Source organism: Bos indicus, chromosome 3, assembly GCF_029378745.1.
Source record: "Bos indicus isolate NIAB-ARS_2022 breed Sahiwal x Tharparkar chromosome 3, NIAB-ARS_B.indTharparkar_mat_pri_1.0, whole genome shotgun sequence".
In the NCBI taxonomy this organism is placed as follows: Eukaryota; Metazoa; Chordata; class Mammalia; order Artiodactyla; family Bovidae; genus Bos; species Bos indicus.
In genome coordinates this window covers 32,461,639-32,483,809 of record NC_091762.1, presented here as the reverse complement: position 1 = coordinate 32,483,809, position 22,171 = coordinate 32,461,639, and the positions used below count along the sequence as shown (strand labels likewise).

Genomic DNA, 22,171 nt, shown 5'->3' with positions numbered 1-22,171 from the left:
AGGAGGGTGGATTGGAGTTAATTTTAAACAAAAAATTCTATACAAGGTCACAATGCAAATATTTCTATTAAAATAAACTCTTCAATATCATCACTACCATCTCTCCACAGCAAAAAATATTTTTGAACATTTTTTAGATGTAATTTGGACCTGTGGATTAGGGAGTTCTCACTGACCTCCAGAGAGTACATTTTGGGAACCATATGTTCTTAGATAAAATTACTGTATAATGATGACTAAGATTGCCTCACATTGGGTGGCTCAGAGGTAAATAATCTGCCTGCCAATTCAGGAGACAGAGGTTCCAAACCTGGGTAGGGAAGATCCCCTGGAGAAGGAACCTACTTCCTTCTGGTAACCCACTCCAGTATTCTTGCCTGGGAAATCCCATGGACAAAAGAGCCTGGTGGGCTACAGTCCATGGGATCACAAAGTGTCAAACATGACTGAGTGACTGAGCACACATGACTAAGATCATTTCAAAGAACAGGTGTGGGTAGAATGTTCATAAAGTAGCACCGAAAGTGAAGACGAACTAAAAAGCCTCTTGATGAAAGTGAAAGAGGAGAGTGAAAAAGTTGGCTTAAAGCTCAACATTCAGAAAACGAAGATCACAGCATCTGGTCCCATCGCTTCCTAGGAAATAGATGGGGAAACAGTGGAAACAGTGTCAGACTTGATCTTTTTGGGTTCCAAAATCACTGCAGATGGTGACTGCACCCATGAAATTAAAAGACGCTTACTCCTTGGAAGGAAAGTTATGACCAACCTAGATAGCATATTCAAAAGCAGAGACATTACTTTGTCAACAAAGGTCCATCTAGTTTTCATAGCCTTTTCAACAAAGGCTATGGTTTTTCCAGTGGTCATGTATGGATGTGAGAGTTGGACTGTGAAGAAGGCTGAGCGCCGAAGAATTGATGCTTTTGAACTGTGGTGTTGGAGAAGACTCTTGAGAGTCCCTTGGATTGTAAGGAGATCCAACCAGTCCATTCAGGGGAGATCAGCCCTGGGTGTTCTGTGGAAGGAATGATGCTAAAGCTGAAACTCCAGTTTCAAACTCATGGCCGCCTCATGAGAAGAGTTGACTCATTAGAAAGGACTCTGATGCTGGGAAGGATTGGGAGCAGGAGGAAAAGGGAACAACAGAGGATGAGATGGCTGGATGGCATCACTGACTCGATGGATGTGAGTTTGAGTGAACTCCAGGAGTTGGTGATGGACAGGGAGGCCTGGTGTGCTGCGATTCATGGGGTGGCAAAGAGTTGGACACGACTGAGCAACTGAACTGAACTGAATAAGATGAAAGTTCCTTAGGCACTGATTGTACAAATTATAAAAGACTAATTCTACAAAGGAAAAATATTTAAAAACAACTAATACTTTCCAAGGATTTTTAGTGTTTACTTTCCAATAAATACATGCTTTGATGCCAGGCACGAAATAGCATAAAAACCTAATCATAATGTTTAAATGGATGCTTATCATGGCTGAGAACTGCCAAAAAACCTATCAAGCTTGTATTTTTCATGGTGATGGTCTCTACCACCCCGTTAGGAGACATGATGTTTTGTCTTTATTAAGCAGAGGAGGTGGTGAGGGGGAAGTGCAGGTTAGAAGTCCATGAGTGGTTGTTTGTAGGGGAGGAGATCTGTTGACTTACTGATTAGCTATATACACATCTGGATTAGATGCTCTCTGCTCGGAAGATATCCTTTGTGATGACCTGTTTGTCAGATGGTATAAAAGGCAAATCCAGGCTCTGCAAGTACTGACGGCAACCATGGCAAAACTTATTTTCCTCACAGGTGAGTCCGTAATTGGGGATGGAGCCTTATTCTTTTTTTTTTTTTTTTTTAATTTAAATTTATTTATTTTAATTGGAGGCTAATTACTTTACAATATTGTATTGGTTTTGCCATACATCAACATGAATCCGCCACGGGAACCTTATTCTTACCTGATTTCTTTCCCTCTCTGGACCTGAAAGGCATGAAGTAGTCTTCACACATAGCTCTACGTTTTTCTATTCTTCTTTCATCATTTCAAATTTCCAAGGGAATCCTGACATACACAAATATGTCTGCTTCTAATCCTCTTCTCAATTGTCTATGGCAGCATTTCTATCTTCTTTGATGCCATAAGCACAGTCCTGAAAGAAAGGCTAGTTTTCTGCCAGTGCTTGTCTTACTCTCCCATCTCTTGTTGGGTTGTTTCCTTTTCTCTATTCATCTTCCTATGCCAACTCATTTTAATTGGTATTATTTTTATTTACATGTTTGTGTTTTTGGTCTATCTTTTTCAGAAATGGAAATCAGTAGGAACTGAGATACAGTTATGCAAGTTGTCTTTTTTTCTACTGTTTTCAGGATTATTCCTCTTTTATCCCTTACTGTTCTATTATACTGCTGATATATTATAAAAATATCAGAAATTCAATCATTTAAATGGGTAGATTCAGTACATTGTTTAGAGCCAAGCAGTATCCACAGCTTATTAGTTGCTCTAGAGCTGAGATTTACAAACTTTTTATAGCTTCAGCTTTTCCAGATGAGATCTCCAACTCAGTTTATAAAACAATCAGATCAAAAGTGCTCTGGTACACATGAGTTAATCATTAACTGACCAGGAGGCTGACTGCTGTGCTGAAGTTTACCTCCTCTGCAAAGAGTCCTTGGAGGAGTGCTGGACATCAGGGCCAATGCTAGCTCAGTGTTTGCCAAACTTCTCTGTTGCTGGGAATCTTCTGTGCATACTTGTTAAACTTTACAAGTTCTTGGCTTCATCCCAGACCCATTGAATAAGAAGCTCTAGAGGGCCCAGGAAGCTGTGTCACTGCCCTGTATAATTTAAAGATATATTTCATTAAAAAATGTGACTGTGAGCAAAAAAAAAAAAAAAAAAAAAGTGCTCTGGTAGAAGCCAGGGAATGCCATCTGGAGTCTTGCCTCACAGTTCCTAGTTCTTCTCTTCTGCTATAAGTGTTTTTAAAGTTGGTTTAAATAAATCCCAAGGCTCTGGGAGATACTGAGTTCACTGATTTAGAGGATGCTTTGTGTGTGAAGGCTGTATTCATCAGAGTTAAGGACAGTGAAGCATGGATGGGTGTGTAGTCACTGAGTAGAGTAAATTTTGGATAGTTTCAGTAAGTAGATCTTCCATAGATAGTAGGCTTCCAACTCCGCATTCAATAACATTTATTACTGACATGGAAATGGAAGAATAGGGAGCCATGCTCATTTTTGACTAAGAGAAAGGAATTGCAGCTTTATTGTTTGTTGTCATTTAGTCACTAAGTTGTATCCTACGCTTTTGCAACTCCATGAACTATAGCCCACCACACTCCTCGGTCCTTGGGATTTCCCAGGCAAGAATACTGTAGAGGGTTGCCATGCCTTCCTCTAGGGGATCTTTTCAACCCAGGGATCAAACCCATGTCACCTGCATTGGCAGGCAAATTCTTTACCATTGAGCCACCAGGGAATCCCTTTGCCTTCCTTGAAAAGCCTACTATTTGGCATAACCCCTGAGTGCCACTTGGATTGTAAACATCTATGACCCATAGCATGGTACCCAAGGCTTCAGAATTATATTTGGCAAGATACAGACAACTGGTTCAGAATTCATGTTGTTTCTTTCTCTCTAGGTCTGGCCTTTCTGCTGAATGCTCAGCTAGGTAAGTCATGGACTCTGTATTTTATCCTTGACATAATGTCTCTCTAAATTATACAAAATGCAATTTTTGTCTGCTTAATGTATTAAATGCTATTTTCCATATCCCAATATTACTTAAAAAAAATATACCCAAGAGATAAGCTGTACTAGGAAAGAAAGCTACTGTCTTCTTCACAAACAGATGGGTTTGATGTATTGGCTGCTACTGCTATCCTCTTCAGCATAATCACCTGAGAATTATACATTGGTATTCACTGGGCTTCATAGGAGGACTACTACGCATCTTTTCTCAAGTGGTTCTCCAGCTTAGCTGAGATCACAAAGTGAATCTGTCAAAGTTCAAAATAACCAGCCTCAAGTCAGTGACTTGTTCCCACATTAGAAGCTTTGAACTCATTTGTGAAGGTGTTCCTACCAACCAACCCTGCACAGAGAACAGGCATCTGAGGGAAAGGGAGGCAAACAGAGGCAAGGCTAACACTTATAGCACATTTCAGTGGTACCTAACTCAGGCCATTGTTCTTACTTCTGACTATCCTCAGGTTCTGCCTACCAGCTGGTATGCTACTTCTCTAACTGGGCCCAGTACCGTCCAGGCCTGGGAAGCTTCAAGCCTGACAACATCGACCCCTGCCTCTGCACTCACCTGATCTATGCCTTCGCTGGGATGAGTAACAGTGAGATCACCACCATTGAATGGAATGATGTGGCTCTCTATAGTTCTTTCAATGACCTGAAAAAAAAGTAAGAGAAAGGGGAGATATCTGAGTTAGTATCTCCCAGGCCAATACTTCCTAGACATTAAATAATGTGCAAACAAGTGATTCTTAAAATGCAGTACAGGTTCAGTGAGTCTCAGGTGGAACCTAGATCAGATCAGATCAGATCAGTCGCTCAGTCGTGTCCAACTCTTTGCGACCCCATGAATCGCAGCACGCCAGGCCTCCCTGTCCATCACCAACTCCCGGAGTTCACTCAGACTCACGTCCATCGAGTCAGTGATGCCATCCAGCCATCTCATCCTCTGTCGTCCCCTTCTCCTCCTGCCCCCAATCCCTCTCAGCATCAGAGTCTTTTCCAATGAGTCAGCTCTTCGCATGAGGTGGTCAAAGTACTGGAGTTTCAGCTTTAGCATCATTCCTTCCAAAGAACACCCAGGACTGATCTCCTTCAGGATGGACTGGTTGGATCTCCTTGCAGTCCAAGGGACTCTCAAGAGTCTTCTCCAACACCACAGTTCAAAAGCATCAATTTTTCGGCGCTCAGCCTTCTTCACAGTCCAACTCTCACATCCATACATGACCACAGGAAAAACCATAGCCTTGACTAGACGAATCTTTGTTGGCAAAGTAATGTCTCTGAGACACTATTTATAACAAGCTTCCCAGTGATGTCTATGTTTCTTGTCCAGGAACTGAACTTCAAGTATTGAGGCTATAGATAACATAGAACATTGCCTGCTTTAGCTAGTATTAAAAAATTAGTTCTGTTTCTTCCTTCTTTTCTCTATCAATATCTTTTTTTAATTGTTCAAGGCAGACTTTTTTTTAATTGGAGGCTAATTACTTTACAATATTGTGGTGGTTTTTGCCTGACATTCACGTGAATCAGCCATGGGTGTACATGTGTTCCCCATCCCGACCCTCCCTCCCACCTCTCTCCCCATCCCATCATTCTGGGTCATTCTAGTACATCAGCCCTGAGCACCCTGTCTCATGCATTGAACCTGGACTGGAAATCTATTTCACATATGATAATATACATGTTTCAATGCTATTCTTTCAAATCATCCCACCCTCACCTTCTCCCAGAGTCCAAAAGTCTGTTCTTTACATCTGTGTCTCTTTTGCTGTCTCACATATAGGGTCATCATTACCATCTTTCTAAATTTCATGTATATGTATTAATGTACTGTATTGGTGTTTTTCTTTCTGACTTACTTCACTCTGTATAATAGGCTCCAGTTTCATCTACCTCATTAGAACTGATTCAAATGCATTTTTTAAATAGCTGAGTAATATTCCATTGTGTATGTGTATCACAGCTTTCTTATCCATTCGTCTGCCGATGAACATCTAGGTTGCTTCCATGTCCTGGCTATTGTAAACAGTGCTGCGATGAACATTGGGGTACATGTGTCTCTTTCAATTCTGTTTTCCTCGGCGTATATACCCAGCAGTGGGATTGCTGGGTCATATGGGAGTTCTATTTCCAGTTTTTTAAGGAATCTCCACACTATTCTCCATAGTGGCTGTACTAATTTGCATTCCCACCATGTAAGAGGGTTCCTTTTTCTTCGCACCCTCTCCAGCATTTATTGTTTGTAGACTTTTTGATAGCAGCCATTCTGACTGGTGTAAGATGGTACCTCATTGTGGTTTTGATTTGCATTTCTCTGATAATGAGTGATGTTGAGCATCTTTTCGTGTGTTTGTTAGCCATCTGTATGTCTTCTTTGGAGAAATGTCTGTTTAGTTCCTTGGCCCATTTTTTGATTGGGTCGTTTATTTTTCTGGAATTGAGCTGCAGGAGTTGCTTGTATATTTTTGAGACTAATTGTCAGTTGCTTCATTTGCTATTATTTTTTCCCATTCTGAAGGCTGTCTTTTCACCTTGCTTATAGTTTCCTTCATTGTGCAAAAGCTTTTAAGTTTAATTAGGTCCCATTTGTTTATTTTTGCTTTTATTTCCATTACTCTGGGAGGTGGGTCATAGAGGATCCTGCTATAATTTATGTCAGAGAGTGTTTTGCTTAGGTTTTCCTCTAGAAGTTTTATAGTTTCTGGTCTTACATTTAGATTCTTAATCCATTTTGAGTTTATTTTTGTTTATGGTGTTAAAAAGTATTCTAGTTTCATTCTTTTACAAGTGGTTGACCAGTTTTCCCAGCACCACTTGTTAAAGAGACTGTCTTTCCTCCATTGTATATTCTTGCCTCCTTTGTCAAAGAGAAAGTGTCCATAGGTGTGTGGATTTATCTCTGGGCTTTATATTTTGTTCCACTGATCTATATTTCTGTCTTTGTGCCAGTACCATACTGTCTTGATGACCAGTTGCTTTGTAGTATAGCCTGAAGTCAGGCAGGTTGATTCCTCCAGTTCCATTCTTCTTTCTCAAGATTGCTTTGGCTATTCAAGGTTTTTTGTGTTCCCATACAAAATGTGAAATTATTTGTTCTAGTTCTCTGAAAAATACTGTTGGTAGCTTGATAGGGATTGCATTGAAACTATAGATTGCTTTGGGTAGTATACTCATTTTCACTATATTGATTCTTCTGATCCATGAACATGGTGTATTTCTCCATCTATTTGTGTCATCTTTGATTTCTTTCATCACTGTTTTATAGTTTTCTATATATAGGTCTTTTTTTTCTTTAGGTAGATTCATTCCTAAGTATTTTATTCTTTTCATTGCAATGGTGAATGGAATTGTTTCTTTAATTTCTCTGTTTTCTCATTGTTAGTGTACAGGAATGCAAGGGATTTCTGTGTGTTAATTTTATATCCTGAAACTTTACGATATTCATTGATTAGTTCTAGTAATTTTCTGGTGGAGTCTTTAGAGTTTTCTATGTAGAGGATCATGTCATCTGCAAACAGTAAGAGTTTTACTTCTTCTTTTCCAATCTGGATTCCTTTTATTTCTTTTTCTGCTCTGATTGCTGTGGCTAATACTTCCAAAACTATGTTGAATAGTAGTGGTGAGAGTGGGCATCCTTGTTTTGTTCCTGACTTTAGGGTTCAGTTCAGTTCAGTTCAGTTCAGTTGCTCAGTTGTGTCTGACTCTTTGCAATGCCATGAATCGCAGCACACCAGGCCTCCCTGTCCAGCACCAACTCCAGAGTTCACTCAGACTCACGTCCATCGAGTCAGTGATGCCATCCAGCCATCTCATCCTCTGTCGTCCCCTTCTCCTCCTGCCCCCAATCCCTCCCAGCATCAGAGACTTTTCCAATGAGTCAACTCTTCACGTGAGGTGGCCAAAGTATTGGAGTTTCAGCTTTAGCATCATTCCTTCCAAAGAAATCCCAGGGCTGATCTCCTTCAGAATGGACTGGTTGGATCTCCTTGCAGTCCAAGGGACTCTCAAGAGTCTTATCCAACACCACAGTTCAAAAGCATCAATTCTTCGGCACTCAGCCTTCTTCACAGTCCAACTCTCACATCCATACATGACCACAGGAAAAACCATAGCCTTGACTAGATGGACCTTTGTTGGCAAAGTAACGTCTCTGCTTTTGAATATGCTATCTAGGTTGGTCATAACTTTCCTTCCAAGTAGTAAGCGTCTTTTAATTTCATGGCTGCAGTCACCATCTGTAGTGATTTTGGAACCCCCAAAAATAAAGTCTGACACTATTTCCACTGTTTCCCCTCTATTTCCCATGAAGTGATGGGACCGGATGCCATGATCTTAGTTTTCTGAATGTTGAGCTTTAAGCCAACTTTTTCACTTTCCACTTTCACCTTCATCAAGAGGCTTTTTAGTTCCTCTTCACTTTCTGCCATAAGGGTGGTGTCATCTGTGTATCTGAGGTTATTGATATTTCTCCTGGTAATCTTGATTCCAGCTTGTGTTTCTTCCAGTCCAGCGTCTCTCATGATGTACTCTGCATATAAGTTAAATAAGCAGGGTGACAATATACAGCCTGACGTACTCCTTTTCCTATTTGGAACCAGTCTGTTGTTCCATGTCCAGTTCTGACTTTAGGGTAAATGCTTTCAATTTTTCACCATTGAGTGACTTAGCAGCAGCAGCAGCATAAAGGGGAGGGAGAAGATAGAGGTGACCTGGGGGAGAAAATGGAGAGTCAAAAGAGGAGAGAGCAATCAAGCCGGTAATCACTAAGTCGCTTCAGTCGTGTCCAACTCTGTGCGACCCCATAGACGGCAGCCCACCAGGCTCCCCCGTCCCTGGGATTCTCCAGGCAAGACTACTGGAGTGGGTTGCCATTTCCTTCTCCAATGCATGAAAGTGAAAAGTGAAAGTGAAGTCGCTCAGTCGTGTCTGACTCTTAGCGACTTCATGGACTGCAGCCTACCAGGCTCCTCCGTCCATGGGATTTTTCCAGGCATAGTACTGGAGTGGGTTGCCATTGTCTTCTCCGGCCAGTAATCAAACTCCTAAGTAAAAATGAGTACTGAAAAGTGGAATCTTAAAGGTACAGAATTGATAACAAATACCAAAAAGCAAAGATTAAAAATCTCTCAAAAATACAATATTAAAAAAAAATCACAAAAGTTATTTTAAAAATATGAAATTTGCTTTAAAAATAGGGGTTTTTTTTGGCAAGGTAATAGTAAGTTTTAAAAATAAGAATTAAAGGAGTGATAAAGAACTTAAAATTTTTTTAATTTAAATTAAAATATGATAATAGTAAAATATATCTAGGAATTTCTCTGGAGCTGTTGGGGGCAGTATGGGGTCAGTTCAGTTTCAGATAGTTCCTTGTTTCAGCTTATAATTCTTCTCAAGGTCTATAGGTCTCTTCCAATATAGCCAATGCTAACTACAGGGTTTTAATCTGTTGCACCTGTCACTTCCAAAGTGGTTCCTTCTTCTTTGTTTATTTTGGCTTCCTCTGCAAGTCTCTTCAGTATCTAACTTCCACCCTGACACAAGTTGGCGAAGGTGGCCATTTATTTAGGCTCACTTTTTCAATTGGGCTGCGGGGAGGGAGGAGCACCGCAAACAAATATCACTGGCGTGTGTGGGGAGTGTTCACAGTGTCTGGGCCACACTGGGTTTTTCCCCGCCCACCATGTGTGTGCTTTCCCGGTCTATACTGCTCAGGCTCCAAGTTGCTCTGCAAAGGAACTATCAAAGGCAGGCCCTGGATTGTATGCACTTCCCAGGTCTAAGCCACTCAGGTTCAGGTTCTCAGGTACTCCACAAAGGTACAGACTTGGTTGGGCCTGCGTTTTGTGCCCTTCCCAGGTCCGAGCAGCTCAGGCGACCCAGTGCTTGGCGAGCTCAGTCTCCCCAGGTGGGGCCGGGCGTCTTATCACCTCCTCTGCTCCAGTCATTTGGTTTCCTGGGTGCGCAGCAGGAGCGCTGTCTCAGGTGTGCCATGTGTCTCCTCTGGGGAGCTGATCTCTGGCTGTGACTCTCCTGGTGGATGTCAACCATCCAGGATCCCAGGAAGACTTGGTTAACAACAGGAAGCCTGCTCTCAGTTTGGTAGAGGATGCCATCTCTGGGGCGGAGATTGCCCCTTTCCAGCTCTGGCTGTCACCCACCTGCCTCCCTGCTCCAGCGGGGGATGGGCCGGTCCACTGCTGGCTGGCTCTCCTCTGGTATTTGTTCAGTCCTTTGTTCAGTGAGCAGGCCTGCAGAGCTTTAGGTTAGAGCTTTTCGCCAGAAACTTCCCTTTCCTCTTTTTTTTTTTTTTTTCTTCTCTTTCTGGCTATCCCACAATTTGGGTTGCTATCTCACGTTAGCTCCCTCACATTGCCCTCAGGGCATTCAAGCCTGGTCCTTACCCTAAGCAATGCAGCCTGCACCTCCCTGTTCAGCCCCCGCTTGCTTGTGGTGGATACGAGCATCTGGGCTACTTCTCTGCTGGGAGTTGTAGTTAGGCGCGTAACCTATGGGTTTTATTTATTTGTTTTTTCCTCCCGGTTATGTTGCCCTCTGAGATTCCAAAACTCTCCACAGACCTGCTGGTGAGAGGGTTTTCTGGTGTTTGGAAACTTCTCCTCTTTTAAGATTCCCTTCCCAGGACGGCTCTCCATCCCTACCTCTTTCGACTCTCTTTTTATTTTTTATATTTTGTCCTACCTCCTTTTGAAGACAATGGGCTGCCTTTCTGGGTGCCTGGTGTCCTCTGCCAGCGTCAGAAGTTGTTTTGTGGTATTTGCTCAGTGTTCAAATGCTCTTTTGATGAATTTGTGGGGGAGAAAGTGGTCTCCCCATCCTATTCCTCCACCATCTTCTCGATATCTTTTTTATGGCCTAGGAAACTGCAAACCATCTTAACTACTTGAATCAGAGAGCAGGAGGCAGAGGACACTGAAGATTAGACATAGCAGAGGTCAGGAAATAAGAAGAGTTTACTGTATTTTAATAGAGTTCTACTTTGTGGGAAAATAAAACAAAACAAGCAAGAAAATCTTGGTATCTTTAAATTTCTAATTTGTTTGGTTAGTTACATCTAGGAGAAGTAAGGCTATGGGCTATTGCAAACATCAGTAGTGGCAGTATCTAGAATGTAGCTACTAGAATTTGAGTTATGATGTGTGTGTGCATGCTAAGCCACTTCAGTCATGTCCCACTCTTTGTGACTGTATGGACTATAGCCCACCAGGCTCCTCTGTCCATGGGATTCTCCAGGCAAGAATACTGGAGTGGGTTGCCATGCTCTCCTCCAGGGGATCTTTCCCACCCAGGGACTGAACCCACATCTCTTACATCTCCTGCATAGGCAGGCAGATTTTTTACCACTAGCACCGCCTGGGAAGCCCAAGGCCTTTCAAAGTGGTATTTCTTAAACTGTGATTTATTATTGATCTTGCATCAAAATCACATATAAGGCAGTTGATAAAAATCTCAGTCCCTAATCCAACTGAATCACAGTCTTTGAGAAAGGGGTTAAACACCTGAAATTTTAATGTTATCCTTCAACTCTGGTCCTTGTACTCTATTCTTATCTAAGCTGATGGTTGAGAACCACTAGTCCAGAAAATGTTCATGATTCTAAGCCAATTGATTCATATTCATTATCACAGAGTCTGAGAAAGTAATTTTGTCCAAGCAACATTTATCATTTCAGCTGATAGGATAGAATGTAAGAATTCCCAGTACAATCCCATTTTTAAAAAACCTAGTCCTATGGAACAGGAACTCATAAATGAAGGTCTTAAAGAGCTTAACCATGAAGAGAGGGAGAATTTTATAAGACACTCACTTGCTGCAGTTTAGCCCAGGAGTACTGGAAGCAACTTCAGATGCAAATGGGCTTCCAAAATTAGGCCTGAGAAACAGAGAAGGAAGAGGAACTTTGAGAGTTTGAAGCAGGGATAGCTGCAGAAAAGAACTTCCAGGACAAGATCCAGGAGATCCTGCTCACCCATCAAGTGCTGCCCTGAAACATCCATCCCACGCAAATGGGTTGCCCTAATAGTGTTAGTCACTCAGTCGTGTCTGACTCTTTGTCACCCCCACTCCACCCCACCCCCCGGACTGTAGCCTTCCAGGCTCTTCTGTCCATGGGATTCTCCTTGCAAAAATACTGGAGTATGTTGCCATTTCCTCCTCTAGTGGATCTTCCCAACTCAGAGATCAAACCCTGGTCCCCTGCATTGCAAGCAGATTCTTTACCTTCTGAGCCACCAGGGAAGCTCTGTAGTTTCTTAAGTATCAACCTATTTTATTTCCTCAAATTTTTACTGTAATATTTTAAACTATAGTATGCTTATATGTCTCTTTTATATGCTAAGTTGCTTCAGTCGTGTCCGGCTCTTTGCGATCGTCTGAACTGTAGCCTGTCAGGCTTCTCTGTCCATTGGATGCTCCAGGCAAGAATACAAGAGTGGGTTGCCGTTCCCTTTTCCAGGAGATCTCTACACAGGGATCAGACCTGCTTCTCTTATGTCTCCTGCATTGGCAGGCAGATACTTTACCACTAGCACCACCTGGGAAGCCCATGTTCCTTTTAACTCATGGATAAACTGTTCTTTTATTCTCAAGGGAAAAAAAGCAGTCCTCTAACTTAGATTTTGCTAAAGAACTCTGTGCATTCATAATGATAACACAAATAATTTTTATAAAGAAATTGTTCTGTAGTGATGGGTAATTGTTCTACAGAATATCTTATCAAGACAACATTAAAGTTTATAATCAGGCCCGATACAAAGCATTATTATTTTAAATTGAGGGATTCATGGATTTTGAAGTTTTTCTTTTCTCTACTTTGTTTTACAGGAACAGCCAGCTGAAAATTCTCCTGGCCATTGGAGGCTGGAACTTTGGAACTGCCCCGTAAGTCCTCTATGAGAGCGTTGGATGTTCATTTAATTTGCTATGGGTAACAGGTTAGCCCAGTGTGACCCATGTCCCTTCAGATTTCATAACCTGCTGCTGCTGCTGCTAAGTCGCTTCAGTCATGTCCAATTCTGTGTGACCCCATAGAAGGCAGCCCACCAGGCTTCTCTGTCCCTGGGATTCTCCAGGCAAGAATACTGGAGTGGGTTGCCATTTCCTTCTCCAATCCATGCATGCAGGCTAAGTCGCTTCAGTCGTGTCCGACTCTGTGCAACCCTATGGGCACCAGCCCACTAGGCTCCTTGCCTAGAGAATCCACGGGATTCTCTAGGCAAGAATACAGGAGTGGGTTGCCGTTTCCTTCAGATTTCATAACCTAAGATGGGGTATTAAGGATGTATATTAAACAAATATGCTACTTAAATAAATTACTATACCAGAATCTCAATACTAAATAGAACACAATTTGTTGTATATGTTTACATTTAGATGGATATTCCAGGACTCCATTCACAGAGATTCAGTGACTGAGACTTCAAAACAATCTCTTCTTACAGTATTTCAGAAGCACAACGCCTGAGAAGAGCATTATAGCACTTTTCTCCATTTACCTTCTGGAAGAAAGGAAGAGAAAGTCATGAAAATAAATAAGGAGACTCTTTTAAGGGCATATGAACTTCAGAGACTGTTTAGAGAGACCACACAGTGAGCCAAGGTAGACAGGTGTTCAAAGCAACAGGTCCAATTTGGGAGAAAAATCAGTTGGGTGGATAACAAAGTAAAGAGAACGTTGAGGTACCATGGCTGGCAGAGTAGTTATATAAAGAAGTACAGGAGAAAACCAGCAATATACTTTTATCTGGGCTTTGGGTCCTAATGAAAAGCTTTGAGGCAAAAATATAGGAGTTTGACTTTACAACAAGACGTGGCCACCAAGGCCTCACTCTGCCTTCTTTGAATCTCCCTCAGTTTCACTGCTATGGTTGCCACTCCGGAGAACCGCAAGACTTTCATTTCTTCAGTCATCAAATTCCTACACCAGTATGGATTTGACGGGCTGGATTTTGATTGGGAGTACCCTGGCTTTCGTGGAAGCCCTTCTCAGGACAAGCATCTCTTCACTGTCTTAGTGCAGGTGAGGAGGAAGGTGGCAGCACCGAGCCCAAGAAAATTCAAAGAAGAATTCTTTGCAAGGAGAATCTGGTGGTTCCAGAATGAAAGTCAACTGGAGTTTTGACTTACTGGATCTTTGCATCACAAAGATTATTGGATATCATGCCTACATTCAACAGCATTTGATAACAACAACAACAACATTACATGTGTTATGTGCCAGGCACAATTTTATATGCTGTTTTTAAAGTCATAACCCATTTCATCTTCATATGTACCCTATGATAAAGATACTATAAGTATCATAACCTTTATTTTACAAATGAGAAAGCTAAAATATAAAGAGTTTAAGTAACCTAACATCAAACAACTAATAGGTGTCATAACTACCTATGTAGTCTGGGTTCTACATGGGTACTAATGAGTACTAATTTTTTGAAGGATTCTTAAGTAATCTAGACATATGGCAAAACTCATGTTTTAGAAGAATTACTCTGACTTTAACCATGGAGGATGAATTACAAGGAGGTAGGGAGGCAGGGAGAGAGGAGTCCATTACAATAATTCAAGCCAGAAATGCTGAGGATCTGAACAAAGATCCTAACAGAGAGGACAGAAAGAGGAAGTATATGAGATATTAGGAGGGTAGAATCAATAGGATATGGAGACCAATTGGAAGTGTGAAAAGAGAGAACTTCCAGTTTTCTGTCCTTGAGAATTGATTTGACTGTGGTCCTCTTAACTAAGATGGTAAATACAGGAAGAAGGTAGATTTGAAACAAGAAAAACTCATTAATTTGTCTTTGAACATGATGAGTGAGAGGAATTTGTAGGGTGTCATAAGAATGTCCAATAGACGCTGGATGAATAGATACTGGATGAATGAGAAACTGGGGTTCAGGACAAGAACTTGATTTGATATATTTTATTGACATCATCAATAAAGTTAAATAATTAAGAGATCACCAAGGAAAAATGAATGCAGTAAGAAAAGCAAGGATGGCTTTTAGATTTCAGTTCAGTTCAGTTCAGTCACTCAGTTGTGTTCGACTCTTTGCGACCCCATGAACCGGAGCATACAAGGCCTCCCTGTCCATCACCAACCACCAGAGTCTACCCAAACCCGTGTCCATTGAGCCAGTGATGCCATTCAACCATCTCATCCTCTGTCGGCCCCTTCTCCTCCTGCCCTCGATCTTTCCCAGCATCAGGGTCTTTTCAAATGAGTCAGTTCTTCGCATCAGGTGGCCAAAGTATTGAAGTTTCAGCTTCAACATTAGTCCTTCCAATGAACACCCAAGACTCATTTCCTTTAGGATGGACTGGTTGGATCTCCTTGCAGTCCAAGGAACTCTCAAGAGTCTTCTTCAACACCACAGTTCAAAAGCATCAATTCTTCGGTGCTCAGCTTTCTTTATAGTCCAACTCTCACATCCATACATGACTACTGGAAAAACTATAGCCTTGACTAGATGGACCTTTGTTGACAAAGTAATGTCTCTGCTTTTTAATATGCTGTCTAGGTTAGTCATAACTTTCCTTCCAAGGAGTAAGCATCTTTTAATTTCATGGCTGCGCTCACCATCTGCGGTGATTTTGGAGCCCCCAAAAATAAAGTCAGCCACTGCTTCCCCATCTATTTGGCATGAAGTGATGGGACTGGATACCATGATCTTAGTTTTCTGAATGTTGAGCTTTAAGCCAACTTTTTCATTCTCCTCTTTCACTTTCATCAAGAGGCTCTTTAGTTCTTCTTCACTTTCTGCCATAAGGGTGGTGGCATCTGCATATCTGAGGTTATTGATATTTCTCCTGTCAATCTTGATTCCAGCTTGTGCTTTCTCCAGCCCAGTGTTTCTCATGATGTACTCTGCATAGAAGTTAAATAAGCAGGGTGACAATATACAGCCTTGACGTTCTCCTTTTTCTATTTGGAACCAGTCTGTTGGCCCATGTCCAGTTCTAACTGTTGCTTCCTGACCTGCATACAGATTTCTCAAGAGGCAGGTCAGGTGGTCTGGTATTCCCATCTCCTTCAGAATTGACCACAGTTTATTGTGATCCACACAGTCAAAAGCTTTGGCATAGTCAATAAAGCAGAAATAGATGTTTTTCTGAAACTCTCTTGCTTTTTCAATGATCCAGTGGATGTTGGCAATTTGATCTCTGGTTCCTCTGCTTTTTCTGAAACCAGCTTGAACATCTGGAAGTTCACAATTCACATACTGCTGAAACCTGGCTTGGAGAATTTTAAGCATTACTTTACTAGTGTGTGAGATGAGTGCAATTGTGTGGTAGTTTTGAGCATTCTTTGGCATTGCCTTTCTTTGGGATTGGAATGAAAACTGACCTTTTCCAGTCCTGTGGCCACTGCTGAGTTTTCCAAATTTGCTGGCATATTGAGTGCAGCACTTTCACAGCATCATCTTTTAGCATTTAAAATAGCTCAACTGAAATTCCATCACCTCCACTAGCTTTGTTCATACTGATGTTTCCTAGGGACCACTTGACTTCACATTCCAGAATGTTTGGCTCTAGGTGAGTGTCAGTGATCACACCATTGTGATTATCTGGGTCATGAAGATCTTTTTTGCACAGTTCTTCTGTGTATTCTTGCCACCTCTTCTTAATATCTTCTGCTTCTGTTAGGTCCATACAATTTCTGCCCTTTATTGATCCCATCTTTGCATGAAATGTTCCCTTGGTATCTCTAATTTTCTTGAAGAGATCTCTAGTCTTTCCCATTCTATTGTTTTCCTCTATTTCTTTGCATTGATCACTGAGGAAGGCTTTCATAGATTTATCCTCCCCCAAGATAGAGATTTTTCCTATACCATCTGTTTCACCAGATTGTCTGCCAGTATCCAATAATTTCAATATTAAGTAATTCATTGGTTGAAAAATCAATCCACTTACTTGTTGAACAGCTCTAGTGATCAAAAAGAACATCTATATTCTTAGTCAAGACATACTTCCAGTCACAATTAATAACTTCCAATCATTGGTTCTAGTCTGTTCACTGAACTAACAAAGAATAAAGCTTCTCCCTTTGGCAATATATTGGTTGGTCCAATATTTGAAGACAACTATAATATCTTGTTAATAATTTTTTTCTAGTTAAATAACCTAGTTCATTTAACAAGCATACATATGACAATTTTTAGACACATTCTTCACTTGAGCACACTCTGGTACACCCTAATAATGCAGTTATGAAAACTGAATTCAGTACTCAGGATGAGATTAGAGTCACACAAAATAAAGGTGGATTAACCTCTAGCCTTGAATGGGAACCTATCACCTGGCTGTTCATAGCTTCCTCATCGACCAATTGAACATTTCATTTATTGGGATGTCAGTCCAATAAAGTAGCTCATTTACTGGACAGAGGGAAGCAAATTTCTGTACTGCTAAAACCTGGATATAAATTATTACAGCAACTATAACTTCATAGTGCAGTGATATAAGTAGAGTTCTGACTCATCATCTGGGACCTGGGTTTTGGTCATGACCTGGCTACTAACTTGCTGTGAGACTTTGGTGAAATTATCTAACTTATACACATATTAGCTATACAATCAATACCATCAATCTTGTCTACTTTATAGGAGTATTGAGAAACAAAAGTAAGGTAAAATATGTGAAAGCATTTTGAAAAAGTAAAGCATTATACAAATATAAATTTATAATAGTTAAGGAGTTGAAATCAGTTTCATAGATACTTTACTATACTTGATTATTCTATAGGAAACACGTGAAGCTTTTGAACAGGAAGCCAAGCAAACCAACAAGCCCAGGCTGCTGGTCACCGCTGCAGTAGCTGCTGGCATCTCTAATATCCAGGCTGGCTATGAGATTCCCCAGCTATCCCAGTGAGTGACTCACCTTATCCTCAAAACTCCTGTAGGCATCACTCTTGCAAGGTAGACTTGTGCTTTGTCTTACTACCCAGGGACTTTGTTTAGGGTGTTTTGGAGGTGGTATCTTTTGCTCGCTTAAGTGTGGGACATACCTACTATTGTTATTTAGTCACTAAGTCATGTCCAGCTCTCTTGGGACCCTATGGACTGTAGCCCACCAGGCTCCTAGGTCCATGGGAATTCCCAGGCAAGAATACTGGAGTGAGTTGCCATTTCCATCTCTAGGGGATCTTTCCTACCCAGGTTCAGAAGCCGTGTCTCCTGCATTAGCAGGTGGATTCTTAATCACTGATTCTTTAATGTTGAGCTACCAGGGATGCCCACATAAGTATGGGAAACAGCCATGGGAAATGCTTTACAACCCTGTATTCTACCTCAGGTACCTGGACTTCATCCATGTCATGACCTATGACTTCCATGGCTCCTGGGAAGGCTACACAGGAGAGAACAGCCCTCTCTACAAATACCCAACTGACACTGGCAGCAATACTTACCTCAATGTGGTGAGTCTCCACACAGATGCAGATGCAGACCAGAGATGATGTAAATTACATGCAGATTCAGGGACAAAACAAACAAATTTTGCAAAAGTCTCATTTGGATAAATCTTCTAAGTGACCGATTTTATCTCATTAACTATAACCTCACCAAAATATTTTTGAAAAAGTACAAACTAATCTATGTCATGAGCATCATTAAATTTTGCCTGTTAGGTCAGTGGACTAGCATAACTAAGCATGGGGTCTTCAGCTGGGTAGGCCTCTAACTCACTTGCTACCTTTTCAGGAATACGCCATGAACTACTGGAAGAAAAATGGGGCCCCGGCTGAGAAGCTCATCATTGGATTCCCTGCCTACGGACACAATTTCATCCTAAGAGACGCTTCCAACAATGGTATCGGTGCCCCCACTTCTGGAGCTGGTCCTGCCGGGCCCTACACCAGGGAGGCTGGGTTCTGGGCCTACTATGAGGTAGGTAGGCTGGGCTGTACATTGGAACTCTGGGAATGCCATGTCCTGGGCTGCACACTAGCCTTAGGGCTAGAACCTGCAAGAAGCTTGAATGTTCATTCTGTCCACTATTTACATACTTTAACACAAATATTACTCCAGATGCTTCAGATGTATAAGTAACCTATTCATTTACCTAATCCAGTATGAAGATTTATAGCGTGTAATATCCCTTCAAACTACAATTGTTGTTTGTTGTTTAGTCGCTAAGTCATGTCTGACTCTTTTGCAACTCCATGGACTGTAGCCTGCAAGGCTCCTCTGTCCATGGGATTCTCCAGGCAAGAAAACTGGAGTGGGTTGCCATTTTCTTCTCCAGGGGATCTTCTCAACTCAGGGGTTAAACCCACATCTCCTGCATTGCAGGTGAATTCTTTACTGCTGAGCCACCAGGGAAGCCCATTCAAACAACAGACTGCATACTTAAGGTCATTTATATTAACACATAAGGGAATTAAGTAACTATCTCCCATACTGATGTGGGTTCCCAAAATCAAGCACTAAGAATAAGGTTAACATCTGAGTATTTCAAAAACAACTTGTTGCTATTTACTGTAGATAAAAGGCCATAATTAGAAACCTGTGGAAAACCCCAATTGGAGACATGACAGAAAAAAAAAAAAAAAATCAAAGAGGAAGGTGTATGTTTTATTTTTCATGGGAGTCATATTTAAAGGATTTGAATCTCTTGACTTTTTAAAGATCTGTGCCTTCCTGAAAGATGGAGCCACTGAGGCATGGGATGACTCTCAGAATGTGCCCTATGCCTACAAGGGCACTGAGTGGGTTGGTTATGACAATGTTAACAGCTTCAGAATCAAGGTAAGATCAGCCCCTCCAATGTGCTTTCAGCTCAGCCCAGAGTCTCAAGAAATAAAATGACTCCTGGTGTCCTTGATTCTTAAATAGGCTCAGTGGCTTAAGGAGAACAACTTTGGAGGTGCCATGGTCTGGGCCATTGACCTGGATGATTTCACAGGCACTTTCTGCAACCAGGGCAAGTTCCCCCTGATAAATACCTTGAAGGATGCTCTTGGCCTGAAGAGTGCAAGTAAGTGACAGTAGGGGAATGCCCAGGGTATATAGATGCTCCTTTTCCAACTCAAGACAGCCTAACATCTTCCCACACCCTTTGCCCCCAGAAGTCTCATCATTGCTGTTGCCTGGCTGAGAGAGAGGCACTTACATTCTTTCCTTGTTAGAAATTATATGCTCTGGAGAAGCCAGCACCTCGGGGCTCGGCGGCAGCGGCCTCCTCGGCCGAAGTTGGGGGGGGGGGGGGGGGGGCGCCGAGCGCGCGGGTAAAAAAAAAAAAAAAGAAATTGTATGCTCTAATGAGAAACCAGGTCTGCTGTGAGGGTTTTCCAGGTCTGCTAAGTCTTAAAGGTGTGGAAAAACCTCAAGAAATTAGGCTGACCTTCAATATTAGCATTTATTTTTCTATGAAACCCTTATTAAAAGTCTCTTTCAGCCTGCCTGGGGAGACTGAATAACAAACTATAAGCAGTACTGGGGTGGGTTTAGGGTTTAGTTGTTAAGTTGTGTCCAACTCTTGTGACCCCATGGACTGACTGTAGCCTGCCAGGCTCCCCTGTCCATGGAATTCTCCAGGCAAGAATACTGGAGTGAGTTGCCATTTCCTTCTCCAGGGGATCATCCCAGTCTAGGAATAGAACCCAGGTCTCCTGCATTGCAGGCATATTCTTTACCGACTGAGCTAAGAGGGAAGCCCATACTGACATATTTTTTAATCTATAATTCAGAGGAAGTACCAATTCTCTAAATTTTGTCCGGATTTTCTCTTAGAACCTATCTACTCCCCCACTTAAACACAAATCCTAGAAAAGCATTTTGCATATACTGATTGCTCAGTAAAATTTTTTAAAAATTATTTTAGCATCATAAGAGAGAACTTTTAAAATTTAAAACCAGGCTGGCTTGAAATTGCTGCTGCTAAGTCGCTTCAGTCGTGTCCGACTCTGTGCGACCCCATAGACGGCAGCCCACCAGGCTCCCCCGTCCCTGGGATTCTCCAGGCAAGAACACTGGAGTGGGTTGCCATTTCCTTCTCCAATGCATGAAAGTGAAAAGTGAAAGTGAAGTTGATCAGTCGTGTCCAACTCTTCGAGATCCCATCGACTGCAGCCTACCAGGCTCCTCCATCCATGGGATTTTCCAGGCAAGAGTACTGGAGTGGGGTGCCATTGCCTTCTCCGGATTGAAATTAGAGCTGCTCTTTTTTTTTTTTTTCCTCTCTCTCTCTCTCTCTCTCTTTTTATTTATTTTTATTTTTTAATTTTATTTATTTTTAAACTTTACAATATTGTATTGGTTCTGCCATATATTGAAATGAATCCGCCACAGGCATACACGTGTTCCCCATCCTGAAGCCTCCTCCTTCCTCCCTCCCCATACCATCCCTCTGGGTCATCCCAGTGCACCAGCCCCAAGCATTCAGTATTGTGCATCGAACCTGGACTGGCGACTCATTTCATAATTCCTAAGTATGGCGTTACCTTGTGAGCTTCTCAGGTGTCAGGACCCAGAGTGAACAGCAACCCATCTCCAGACCTCACCTCAGGCCTGCTAGTTCTTCACCTCTAGGTGAATCTGGGAGCCTCTGCCAGGTCTGCTTTTTGTGCTGTTTCAGCCTGTAATGCCTCCACGCAGTCCAGTGAGCCCAACAGCAGTCCTGGAAACGAAAGTGGGAGTGGAAATAAGAGCAGCAGCTCCGAGGGTAGAGGATACTGTGCTGGCAAAGCCGATGGCCTCTACCCAGTGGCGGATAACAGAAATGCCTTCTGGAACTGCGTAAATGGAATCACATACAAGCAGAATTGCCTGACCGGGCTTGTCTTTGACACCAGCTGTCACTGCTGCAACTGGGCATAAAACTGACCTGTGTCTCCATTTCCTAGGGTACAAGTCTGCTTTGCCTAGCACACCTTGTTCCTACCTAGAGTTCTGCAATAAAACGCATCAGTTAAAACATGAGTGTCCTTGGTTTTAAGTGATTTGGGTGGAGACCTTTCTAGATGTGAAAATATATGCTGTGCATGGGCTTGGAGTGGCAGAAAAGTGTGTGTGAGGAAGTCATGGCACCAACAACCTCACACGTCTTTTATTTGCTTAGGTTGATCTTTATGAAGGTTGAAAGCTGTCAGAAGGAAATTTATGCATGTTTGGTGTTGGCAGGGGATGAAGTCATGAAGAAGATAGGTCTCTAGTTTGGTGAGTGTCCTCGGTAGGGAGCCAAAGTGATTCTAGGAGTCTTAGGGGCACAGGCCTCTTGACTTGCTCAAGGAATAGAAGGCCAGGGCATTCTCTCCATGCCTGCTGAAGTCCTGGAGCTTGTCCAACCCTCTGAATTATCAGCATTGGGAAGGTCTGTGCAATGGACTCCTCTGGGGATGCCTGCTTTTCTCAGGAGTGAAATAAGAGGTCCCTTCCTTGAAACCATATATAGTGGT

The 22,171-nt window shown here is 42.0% G+C and overlaps 1 protein-coding gene across 3 annotated transcripts; it reads left to right on the top strand.

Moving 5' to 3' along the window:
- Positions 1-1,679: 1,679 nt before the first annotated feature.
- Positions 1,680-21,695, top strand: CHIA (chitinase acidic). 3 transcript variants are annotated; one of them, XM_019956854.2, is made up of 11 exons: positions 1,680-1,808; positions 3,647-3,676; positions 4,218-4,419; positions 12,598-12,654; positions 13,627-13,792; positions 17,518-17,642; positions 18,070-18,193; positions 18,477-18,662; positions 19,404-19,523; positions 19,611-19,752; positions 21,352-21,695. In XM_019956854.2, the coding sequence occupies exons 1-11, from the start codon at positions 1,784-1,786 to the stop codon at positions 21,591-21,593; spliced, it is 1,419 nt and encodes a 472-aa protein (XP_019812413.2). In that variant the 5' UTR covers positions 1,680-1,783; the 3' UTR covers positions 21,594-21,695. The 3 variants fall into 3 exon arrangements, with proteins under 3 accessions (XP_019812413.2, XP_070642037.1, XP_019812416.2); XM_070785936.1 differs by lacking the exon at positions 21,352-21,695 and adding an exon at positions 21,066-21,338; XM_019956857.2 differs by lacking the exons at positions 1,680-1,808; positions 3,647-3,676; positions 4,218-4,419; positions 12,598-12,654 and adding an exon at positions 13,234-13,372.
- The last annotated feature ends 476 nt before the right edge of the window (positions 21,696-22,171 follow it).